At 45.0% G+C, this 12,445-nt stretch overlaps 1 protein-coding gene across 6 annotated transcripts in view; it reads right to left on the reverse strand.

Annotated features, from left to right (window-relative positions):
- Positions 1–12,445, reverse strand: part of FGGY (FGGY carbohydrate kinase domain containing) — a 411,736-nt gene that overhangs the window by 197,689 nt on the left and 201,602 nt on the right. For all 6 annotated transcript variants that reach the window (XM_060139919.1, XM_060139918.1, XM_060139916.1 and 3 more), the window contains one exon: positions 5,048–5,176. In XM_060139919.1, coding sequence (XP_059995902.1) covers positions 5,048–5,176 — 129 coding nt within the window. The remainder of the gene's footprint in view (positions 1–5,047; positions 5,177–12,445) is intronic.

A 12,445-nucleotide genomic window follows, 5' to 3' on the forward strand; every position in this document is an offset into this window, starting at 1 on the left:
AGATGAGCAATTTAAGCCAAATCAACATCTGGCAAAGAACCCAGTATCTGGAATCAGAGTGATGCTAAACCTAGGCACAACGTTTGCTCTTGGCCAACACCTGCTAACATGATGGGAGCACAAAGGACACGAGTTTCCAGACACCCAGGACTGGATCAGGGAGCGCTCAGAACAACTCTTTCGCTTCATGGAGAACTGAGCCAGGTACACCTAATGTACAGGGCAGCCGCCTCTGTAACGAGAGGTTACTCTACTTCTCAGTTGAATATCCATCCCTCACGCAGGGGATGCCATTCATTCACTCATTCACTAAATATGCACGTGTCACACGCAAAACACTGTGCTGGTTGCTGGGATATAAGAATGAAATGGCACGGGGCTCACTCTCGAAGAGTTCACAAACTTGTAAATGAGACAAAGTTGCGCACATAAACCTGGGTGACGTGTACTGTAAACAAGGCAAGTCCCAGGCATCATGGGAGCGAGAGGAAGGAGGGTTTAAGTCAGCCTGGGGGAGTCAGGGAAGGCTCCTGGAGGAGACAGCCCGGCTTCAGGATGTGATGGAGAATCAGAAGCTGGTCTGATAAAGAAGAACAACTAGGGGAGAGGGCCTGAGACAGAAATCACGTTGTTACTGCCAGTTCAGGATAGCTGGGCTGCTGGAGCCAAGAAAAGACCTGGAACAAAGTTACCACTATTTTTACAAGCTAGGAAGAGAGCAGCGGCCGGAGCCCTGGAGAGAACCACCCCCACAAAGGGCAAACACAGCTCCTCCCATCTTCTGGCTATCCGCTGGAGAACTTACTAAACCAGCACCTTAAGTACAAAATGTTCTCTTATCTTTGATTTTTATTCCCACCAAGTGCTTCCTCCTCTTTTTCCAGAACTGGAAAAATCATGAGTTGAGTTCCACTCGCTTCTTTGATCTTTATCCTCCCGTTCCAGGCTTCCCTGGAGACTGAGAGTCCAGGAGTCTTTCTCCAAAGCAGAATGCTGACCCCTGTAACAGTCAGAATGTGGGGTCCAGGGTAGGTCACACCAGGTCAGCACTTGAAGGGGCTGTGATTGTCAGCGGCTTGTCTGTGCGAGGCCTGGATGGCATCCAATTCCAAAGCCAGATTCTTAACCTGACACTTGACAATCTCTTAGCATGGAGTTCATCTAACCAGATCATGAGGTTGTTTCTGACCACAATCTGTACAGAATCTTAAAGCAGTGAATCCTGTGTTCTGTAAAAGAGTATCGGGGAAGGAAATTTAGGGCAGATCCATGGACGGCAGATAAAGTCCAGAAGCCTGGGGTTCTTCTCCGACTGCCTATGCAAAGGGAAGACAGTTCTCCTGGATACTAACTCAGTGAACTTCCATTTATAAAGCTCCTACTTTGTGCCAGGTATTGTCACTCCAGAGTGAGAAAAATTGAAGAAAGATACCTCATTATTGTGTGCCCACTATGTGCCAGATGCTACGTCAGCTGCTCTACCTGTTTATATCATAACACATCTGTGAGGAGGGCATCACTGTCTTGTATGGCAGAAGGGGAAATTCGGAAGTGTGAAGAGGTCTGATGTTTGGCCCAAGGTACACAGGTAGAGAGGGTAAGAATTTAAATCCAGATCTTCAGATTCCATGTTCAGAGCCCTTATTACAGCATCATGATATGTCTCAGGGGTTAGTTGTCTCAAACCGATACTATTAAGTTACAAACATGCAGGCCAGGAGAGTATGAGAATTTTCTCTCCAAAAGGTGTGGGGCTTTGGCTGCTCGGTTCACTGCTATAATCTCCAGTGCCTAGACCAGTAACCACCATGTTTACACACATTCAGTAGCTATCTTTAGTAACTGCACGGCTGGAATGGGCGGACGACCTTTTTAAGATTTTCAGGCCTCTCTTCTCTTCTACATTCTGAAAGGGGCATAGGCATGGGAAACAAGAGGGAATATTTGCTCCCAGGCCTCCTCTTTTCCCCAGACATCCTAACCCTAAACTGGCTGTAAGGTGAAGGGGAGAGACGGAGGTATAAGAAGGATAAAACTTGGTCAAAGTTGCTAAGTAGGTATTTACTGTCGCCTGCCTGGGCCCTCCCAAGCCACTGCTGGCCCCTAGGCTCAGCCCTTTAAGAAGCCAAGGTCCTAGGCTATCTTTCCACTTAAAGAACTTACTTTTGGAAAACACAAGGGAAACTCACTAACATAAGTGCATTTGTGTTTTGTTTTGTTTTTATTTATTTATTTTTGGCTGCATTGGGTCTTCGTTGCTGTGTGCGGGCTTTCTCTAGTTGTGGCAAGCGGGGGCTACTCTCTGTTGCAGTGCACGGGCTTCTCATTGCAGTGGCTTCTCTTGTTGCTGAGCACAGGCTCTAGGTGCGCGGGCTTCAGTAGTTGTGGCACGCGGGCTCAGTAGTTGTGGCTCGCGGGCTCTAGAGTGCAGCCTCAGTAGTTGTGGCGCACGGGCTTAGTGGCTCTGAGGCATGTGGGATCTTCCCGGACCAGGGATCGAACTCGTGTCCCCTGCATCGGCAGGTGGACTCCTAAGCACGGTGCCACCAGGAAAGTCCTGTGCATTTGTGTTTTAAAGGGAAAAAAAAAAAAATCCCAGCCAAAGCTTCTAAGGGTAAAAATTTCTGCCACTGACCATCTCTGATTTAGGAAAAGAGGGGGGTCGTTTCATGGCCTGGATTCCTTTCAGTGCGGTTCAACTCACAACTCTGAGTGTCTTCAAGTACCAGGCACCTGTAAGGACACAGTCTCCCCTCCTAGAGGATGCAGCGAGTCCTGGGCAGAAGTGAGAAGGTGTGTTTCGGTTTGTTCCTTAGGGAGGTCTGGGAAACTGACAAGGGAACCAGAGTCCTGAAAGTTCCCAAGGTGCAGCCTGCTTACTTTCAGCATGTGGTGGTCCAAGCCTAGTGCCTGTCCCCTGGGTGCGGGTAGATGACCGAGACTGCTGGCCCAGGGATAAGTGGAAAAGCATGATGGAGGAAGCTTCCCGGGCCTCAGGCAGGTTATGGGAGGTCAGGATTTCTAGGAGACAGGAACACTCCATGTCTGTCTAGACCACAAATTCTCTTTGTACCTGTTCTTAAAAACCAAAATCATGACATTCCAATCAAAAGCAGACACTGCTCACACTGAAAAGGGAAAGAAATACCTTTGTCTATAAGCAGTATTTTCCAACCCACATGCATTACTGGCTGGTTACTACTTCTCAGGCACTGTCTTAGATCCTGAACACATAAAGATGAATAAGACGGACATGTTTGTAGATGGATGAGAGCTATCCTGCTCTGAAAATCCAGAGACCATGCAGAAGAACTAGCCACTGCTTAATAATCTGCTGTATAAGGAAACAGATTAACTTTCACTCTACAGGGTAAGGCTATTTTATCTTATTCTTGCCTTAATGTGACTTTATTCATTTAATAAAGTTATCAAGCACCTATAAGAACCAGACACAGCTCAGCACAGGTTACACAAGATGAGTAATACAATGCCCCTGTCTTCAAGGAACTTACAGTCTGGTGGAAAAGACAAGCAGATAAAAGAGCAATTACAACACAATCATTTCTTCCATAGGGGTAGGTAAAAGTGCTGAAAGGAGGACAGCTTAGAGAGTTTCAACATAAATGGAAGTGTCTTCCATGGAAAGCTACACAGAGGAGAAAGCATCTAAGATGGGTCTTCAACTTAGAGTAGAAGTTAGCAAGTGGGCAAAGGGGAGGACCAGTCATCCTAGGCAGAGAAACACACGTGCAAAGACATGGAGGTGAATATGCATGGACAGAGCTCTGGGAATGCAGCTTGATGAAAGCACTTAAATAGATAACTCTTGTTCGTAATATGAAGTAGGGACTAAAAAATCTTTCAAAGTTTTTTGGACTGTAAGCCATAGTAAGAAATTCACGTTCATCATGGCCCAGTATACACATGCATAGACACATAAAATGGAAGTGGAAACATAAGTTCCACAAAAAAGTGCTTACCCTTACTGTGCTAGACATACTCTGAGATTTTCTACTCTGGTCGGTCCATTCTATTCTGAAAATCCAATGGTCATGATCTACTAAATTGATCTCATGAAGTTTGAACCATAATTTAAAAAGAAACACTCTTAGAAAGAAAGGCTAGGAAAAAAAGATTTGGCTATAGTTGAAGTGAAAAATATTGAGAATCTGAACAATGCCTCCCTCCCTGCCAAAAAACTGCAATAAGGATAAAGAAGAGGACAGAGTTATCACACTTTACTGTAAACCTTGCCTCATTGTCTGTCTTCCATTTGGGGATGAGATTTTGTTTGTTTATTTTTTTTTAAATTAACTTCACTGTCCCCCAGCTCCATGCCTGGGACATACTAAGTGTTCAGTGGGTCTTTGATGAATGAATAAATGAACACAAAAATGCCAGGTTGGAGACTTATTTAGAAGATGAAATCAGGGATATACCCAAGTAATTGGACATAGCATATAAGCCAAATATAATATGAAAATAAAATTAGAATTGTAAGGGTTTCGGAGTATCTGTAGAAAAAAGCAGTACAGGGGCTTCCCTGGTGGCTCAGTGGTTGAGAGTCCGCCTGCCAATGCAGGGGACACGGGTTCGTGCCCCAGTCCGGGCCCGTGAGCCATGGCCGCTGAGCCTGTGCGTCCGGAGCCTGTGCTCCGCAACGGGAGACGCCACAGCAGTGAGAGGCCCGCGTACCGCAAAAAAAAAAAAAAAAAAAAAAGTACAAGTTAGTACACCATCATCATCCACGCTAGTTGGAAGTTAATGTATCTTTATCAAATTTTCGGTAAAGGAAAGAACCGCCCAGATATTTATTCACATCATTTTTTCTATTATTTTATGGAGAAATTAATAAAATTATAAATGAATCCTATAATTGATGAAAAGTTCTATAATTCTACCCACATGCCTAACTGTTAAAGGTTTTTCTTTACTGTATCTTGAATCACCAGCTCTCAGTTTTCGGTTTAAAAACAGAAAAGGAGTGTCTTTGATTCTGAGGAGAGTTTGAACACAGTGTTGGTAGTGACATGGAGTAAGAGATTACCTAGTCCTCCTGCATGGGCATCAATTAGTGAAGCTGCCACTGCAATTCCAGCAGGAAGGCCAAGGTCCTTTGCTGCCTCTGGTGTGAGCCCATTTCCAACAGAAGTTCCAGGAGGCAGCACTTGGTTTCCTGGGTAGACAGGAGAAAAAATAAACACCTGTCAGTTTGAAAAACACAAAAGCAAACAGAGGGCTTTCTTAAGAGAACCTCTCTGCCCCCTCCCCTCTCCTCTGCCTTTTCTCAGCTTCATGAAGATGGAAACCATGCAGCTGCAAAGAGTCCCTATACTCATTTGGTGACTTAGGTATATGTCCTTGGTTCCCATAGGTCATGCTCTGGGGTGCTTTACAAAGCCAAGAGCTCTACGGCATCTTTCAAATCAGAGAAAGATTCCATTCATGAGAAATTCCAAAAGCTACAAATACATTGGCCTCTTGGAGCCTAGGTTGAAATGGTCAAACTGTTCCAAATGAGCTTCCTAACACAGCAGCTCTACCAGCATACCTTACACACACACACACACACACACACACACACACACGCATGCACACATATTCACACATCCATACACACTCCCTGATTAATGTATATTCCTAAAGAAGTTGAGAAAATTTACTTATGTAGTTGCTTCCTATCAGAAGATAAGGGAGGGAATTATTTTGTTTCAACAAAGAATTTCTTAGAAGTTTTTCTCAGCTGGAAAAGAGAGCCCAGTCTAAACTCTGCGAACTTTACAAGGCTGCTACTTGCACAACCACAGAATACAATTTGAATGGTGTTCTTCGGAGTTGTGCAATGCAGTGACCCTGATATTTCGGGTGACCTTGAATTCCTGCAGTCAGTCAGGCCTTCAGTTAAGAATTTATTGATTGTCTTGTGCTGTGTGGGCGCTGTGTCACTGTAAGAGGCGCTCCTTGCCTCCAACCTAGTTACGGAGATGAGATCAGGACACAGAGAACCATGTAAGTCAGAGGAGAATGAAGGGATCCATCTGTTCCCAGGTGTTCAGCAGGGGCTGAGTCACGCCCTCCACCCACCCCAGCCAAGGAATTTATCATAAGTATTTCTGCACTGTAAGAAGGGTAGGGCTGGACCTCTATATATGCTAAGATCCCTCTGAGCTCCAAGGGTCCAAGATTCTGAATGTGTGCCATTTGCTCAATGCTAAGATTCCTACCACTTATTAATTGTTCCATGGAGTTCCAGGGATGTGCCGAGGTGCTGCAGGACTTCTGCGGGTGGAGGGGCGGGGGGGGGGGTTAGTAAGGGAGGCAGAGGGCAAATGGCTCATGACCTCCCCTAACTGAAAACAAAGCTCCTCTGCAAAGCTCCTCCATTTTTATCCATTTATCAAATTCTATCCAATTTGGAAAAAGTTTAGCTAAGAAAAAGCAGCAGCAGAAGACTGAACCCGCTGCATGGCTTCTTAGAGTGCCACTGTCCAATATGGGAGTCACTAGGCACATGTGGTTTGCACATTTGAAATGTGGCCGGAGTAACCAAGGCGCTAAATTAATTTCATTTGAATTCATTTCCAGCTCAATTTCAAAACTGATAGTTCAGTTACTGAAAAACTTTTGAGTACATTTGGAACAACTTGGGCGTGCAAATCTACCTTTTCAACGTTAATTTAAGAAATCTAAGTCAAATATTTACAGTGAAAATTGAGAGTCTGAATTGAGAGGTACTAAGTGGAAAATACACATCAGATGTCAAAGATTTCACATGAGAAAATGAATATAAAATATCTTATTAATAGTTTTTAGATCAATTTATATTGAAATGATATTTTGGATATATTAGGTTAAATGAGATATTAAAATTAATTTCACTTATGTCTTTTTACTTTAATGTGGCTACTGGAAAATTTTTAATTACATATTGGCTTCTATTATATTTCTATTGGACAGCACTGGACTGGAGGATAAGGTCCAGATGCTCAAATGATGAGGTGGAGAGCACAGAGAGCCTCTAGTCTGTCTGCTTTGCAAGCACAACCAGCAGAAACCTGGAGGAGAGCAGCACCCTTAGCTGTGGACAGTCTGGCTCTGGACACTGTCTCAATCATGTCACTATGTCTACTAGCTAGCACATACAAGGCAGCATTCCCATTCACTGAGCACTTCTATGCTGGGGACCGTGCTAAGGACATGTCATGCATTTTCTCACTTTATTGTCGCAATAACCCTATGGGAACATACCCTACGTAGGTACTATTCTAATCTGTCCCCATTGCACAGATGGATGGGGAAAGTCACTTAAAGTGTTGGAGCACAGGGCATGGATTCCACTCTGATGGATACCAAACCTGTGCTCTTATTCTTTACATTTACATTCTGGTGCAGCTTCTGAGTGAATGAAGGAATCAAGAGATGTATTTGTAGAACAAACATTATGTATGTTTAAAAAGTGGCACCATTTAGAAATCCTGCCCACTACATTCAGATTCTTTTTTTTTTAAGGGTGAATTTTCACAGGAAGGTCAAAATGGAAACTTCTATTCCATCTTCATCCCCAATCCTCACAAACATAAAGGCTGTCATTTTCACTGAAAAAAAAAGGTTCAGAAGAGAAAAAGGATTAGCAGGGTGGGGTACACTTCCAAGCCTTTTGGACAGTCATCTAGAAAGAAGCCTTGGCTGGCCAAGTGTAGAGAGAGGCCTGGGCTTGCAGCCATAAGATCTGGGTTCAAATTACATGCTGGAGGAGCACAGGTAGATTTCCCAGCAGAGGCAGCATCTTGAGCAAAGGCCAAGAAAGAAGGGAGATGGCCAACCGGGCTGACAACTGGCACATAAACTGGGGTGGGGCCCAGCATGGGGTGGAGGAGGCCTATAAGGTTGGAGAGAAAAGTAGGGAAATCCAGACTAAGGTGTTTGAATTTACCACAAAGATCACTGTGAGCTTCTGAAAGAGCATTAAGCCAGGGAGTGAGGTGACTGGATTTGCATCTTTTTTTTTCCTTTTTTGAAGTAGAGTTGATGTACAATATCGTGTTAGTTTCAGGTATACAGCAAAGTTATTTGGTGATACATATATGTATATATCTAGATTCTTTTTTTCCACTCTTTTCCATTATCGTTTATTACAAGATATTGAATATACTACCCAGACTCACAGACATGGATTTTTATCTTTTTAAAGGTCTCTCTGGCAGCACTGTAGCAGAGGACAGAACGGGGTAAGGAAAAGCAGTGGTGAAGCTATCTCAGTAACCAGAGAAAAGAGAAGGGCATTTGTTAACGTTGTTGGCAAGTGAGATGCAGAAACAGAGGCAGATAGGAGAGATTTTGTGGAGCAAGAAATGGCAGGTCAGATGGACCTAGGGTCTGTCATACAGAGTGAAGTAAGTCAGAAAGGGAAAAACAAATACTGTATGCTAACACATATATGTGGAATCTAAAAAAAAAAAAAAGGTTCTGAAGAACACAGGGGCAGGACAGGAATAAAGATGCAGACGTAGAGCATGGACTTGAGGACACGGGGAGGGGGAAGGGTAAACTGGGACAAAGTGAGAGAGTGGCATGGACATATATACACTACCAAATGTAAAATAGATAGCTAGTGGGAAGCAGCCGCATAGCACAGGGAGATCAGCTCGGTGCCCTGTGAACACCTAGAGGGGTGGGATAGGGAGGGTGGGAGGGAGACACAAGAGGGAGGGGATATGGAGATATATGTATACGTATAGCTGATTCACTTTGTTATACAGCAGAAACTAACACAACAATGTAAAGCAATTATACTCCAGTAAAGATGTTAAAAAAAAAAAAAAGAAAAAGAAATGGCAGGTCGCGGTGGTTGCTTGGATATGGGGAGTATGGTAGATAGGGAGCCATCACCACCTGGATCCCCATTAAGAATGGACCTGCTGCCCGGTGGGCAGTCAGGTCAGCTGCCAGCTGTCAGCAGACAGGTGCCAGCTCCTCGAGATCATCTTGATGAGGTGATGCCTTTCCCAGGGTGGCCACACCTAGAGACTTAGCAGAGTGGGATCAGAGGGCTCTGATGGGCACCACTCACTCCAGAATACTCTGCCAGGTCGGCCAAGGTCTCGTGGGACTTCATCACATTTGAATTCTCCCTCCGCCCAATCCTACTCCAGCCCCCTTCCTTTCACAGGTGGCAACCCCTAATGACCATCTTATACCCCCAAATCTGTCTCAGCATCTGCTTCCAAAGAACCCGACCTAGGGCAGTAAGCCAGGCTTTCTCCTCAATCCAGTCATCTAGGAACAAAAATAAATATGCACAAAGATTAACACCCTCTTGTGAACTGGAACCACAGCATTCAGGAACCATCTATCTGGACCCCAAGCAGGAAGAAGCTTTGTTTAGCTAGAGCCCGAAGGGAAACAGCTTGGCATAAGAGAGGATGATAGAAACAGGCGGGAATCTCTGAGAATTCATCCCAGGAAATCACACTTTATCAGCCAGAAGTGCACTGGGGACCAGAAGAGCTGTCAGAGCAGGCTTTAGTGTGTCTTGACAACTTTTCCGGAAATAATCCTCCTTTCGCTCTTCTTTCACCATAAAATTAAATTAATCACAGCATCGGTTTTCCCAGACTTAATGAGAACTTCACAGCCTCAGCATTTTCAGTCTCTTCCCTTCTTTACTCAACCATTTATTCACGCATTTTAGCAAACATTTCAAGAACAGTGGTAATGAGGATGGCCCCAGATATTTTCGATTACCCTGTGCCCAGATCTAGGTGCTGGCGAACCAGGGAAAGAGGAGCTTCTGACCTCAGAAGGCTCACACAGTGGTCTGTGTAAACCAAGGCTCTTCACACCGTAGATGAAACGCTCTCAAAGGGGAATGTGCATGGTGATCCCAGAGCACCGAGGAGGGACGGTGAGGGTGGCCCGGGGGAGAGCAGGAAATCAAGATGAAGGGGACATTTGAGCCTGGTCTGGAAAGACAGGTGGCAGATTGCTGGTTTCAGCGCTCGGGGAGATGGATGCCATTAGAGTGAAAAGCGCGTTCACCGCAGGGAGCCCCAAGGGACACAGAGTGTTTGAGGCGTTCGTATGTTTGCAAAAAGGGCACCGGGGAGGATAGGAGACCTGTGGCCTCCTGGACAAGAGAGGCAGCAGGGGACCTCAGGCGGGGCCAACTAAGGCCATGTGGCCTGATGACCAACAGCTTTGAGCTCTTGGTTTATCATGTAAGAAGATAAGCCTGCAGCGAGAAAGGCGAGAAAAGGAAATCATTTTTATTTTTAAAACAACAGAGCGAACTGAAAAATGCAGGCTGTGAAACATTATGTAGAGGTGACTTCCTTTTTTTAAAGATTTTTTGACGTGGACCATTTTTTTAAAGTCTTTATTGAATTTGTTACAATATTGCTTCTGTTTTATGTTTTGGTTTTTTGGCCCCGAGGCATGTGGGGTCTTAGCTCTCTGACCACAGATCGAACCTGCACACCACCCCACCACCCCCACCCCCTCCCCCGCATTGGAAGGCGAAGTCTTAACCACTGGACCACCAGGGAAGACCCGGAGATGACTTCTTTTTAAGAACAACAACAAAGATGTAGATGCACTTATTTGTAAAAACACAGTCCCAGGGAAAAAATACAGAGAACAGGTTTTCTCTGGATAGTGAAATTACGATTTTTTTTCCTTGCTACTAACCTATACTTTTTTTTTTTTTTAAATAAATTTATTTATTTATTTTTGGCTGTGTTGGGTCTTCATTGCTACACGTGGGCTTTCTCTAGTTGCAGTGAGCGGGGGCTACTCTTCGTTGCGGTGCGCAGGCTTCTCATTGTTGTGGCTTCTCTTGTTGCAGAGCACGGGCTCTAGTCGCGTAGGCTTCAGTAGTTGTGGCTCGCGGGCTCTAGAGCGCAGGCTCAGTAGTTGTGTGCACAGGCTTAGTTGCTCTGCGGCATGTGGGATCTTCCCGGACCAGGGCTCGAACCCGTGTCCCCTACATTGGCAGGTGGATTCCTACCCACTGTGCCACCACGGAAGTCCCCAACCTATACTTTCTAATTGTTCTACCTTGAACATGTGTTTCTTGTGTAATATTTTTGAAGGTGTTTTCCCCCTTAAATCTGTGCAGGGTGAATAAATTAGGGCACATGAATTCAGCAGAATCCTTCATAGCCATTAAAATGAATGAGGAAGAATTAAAGTATGGATTTGGAAGGGAGTCCAAGATAAATTAAGTGAAAACGGCAAGATGCAGAGTAGCATTCAGAGTATGATCCCATTTGTGAATTTTGTTAGAGGACACAGAAATGTAAGCACATACGCTTTCAGAGAAGTCCTAGAAAAATACGCAGAATATTGTTACAGCGGGGAATGGGATCCAGGGCAGGGCGCTCTTCTCTGTCATTTGTGCTTCTTCTGTACGTTGGCCTTGTATTCCTTTTGTGATCAAAAGAAACTAGTTAGGTTAAAATAAAAGCAAAATTAAAGTAAGGAGAATACCGCAAGCCTTTGCCAAACCCTGCTCCTCAGCCTGAAGGCAGGGGAGAGGCCCAAAGCCAGTTCACTTATTTTCTTGATCTGGGTGGCTTCTGTTCCTGTGAACACACTCTCACCTTGGGGTGTAGAAAAGCAATTGCTCTGAGGGCTCTTGGGCTTTTGTCCACTGGTTCCCATTCTGATGGGCAGAGTTGGCGTGAGGGTCACAAGCTGGGGCCTACAATTAGCCGGTGGTTACAGGCACTCTTCACAGGCGGGGGTTCTATTACACCAAATCTTCCCCTACCAGTTTTTCAATTATCTATGGCTAATGAGCACTTTGGGAACAGTTTCAGACACACACATAATCCTCTTTCCTGACGTCAGCCGCAGAAATTAATGACTGTGGGGATTGCTGGGAGACAGAAAATGCATTATAATGGTCAACAGAACTGTTATCCCCTCTAGGAAGGGGGAGCTGGGGGCGGGGTGTTGTATTAACTGGAAGGTTCAGTGTTCCTTTGTATTCCTACAAACATGAGATGAAACCCAGGGGGAGAGCTGGCTCAAAGCCCGTGGAAATGTCAGAGAGAGGTTTGGGCGTGGGTGGTATGCAACCCGGTTCCTCCTTGTTTGGCACTGGACCCCCCGTCCCCGCTTAGTTCTGCCAAGGTCAGCAGGCCAACTGGATCAGCTGGGACAGTTCTAAGTGACATCCTGCCCTGCCTGCAGAGTGGGTCTCTGAGTCCTTTCTGATTGAATCCACTTTCAATCTGGTTTCAAGGTGGGAGAACGGAAACCAAGACTAACTTTCAAACAATAGGCTGGAGTTATTTCAAAAGAATGTGGTGGTTTCTATGAGTTTGTTATTTCACACGGGCATACTATGTGCTGGGGTAGTTTCAAAGATGTGTAAAGACCTGATCCAATTCTGGTAGAGCTCGAAAGTTACGTGAACCACGAACCCTCAACTAAACAAAAC

The sequence above is a fragment of the Lagenorhynchus albirostris genome, chromosome 2, assembly GCF_949774975.1.
Source record: "Lagenorhynchus albirostris chromosome 2, mLagAlb1.1, whole genome shotgun sequence".
Classification (NCBI taxonomy): domain Eukaryota; kingdom Metazoa; phylum Chordata; class Mammalia; order Artiodactyla; family Delphinidae; genus Lagenorhynchus; species Lagenorhynchus albirostris.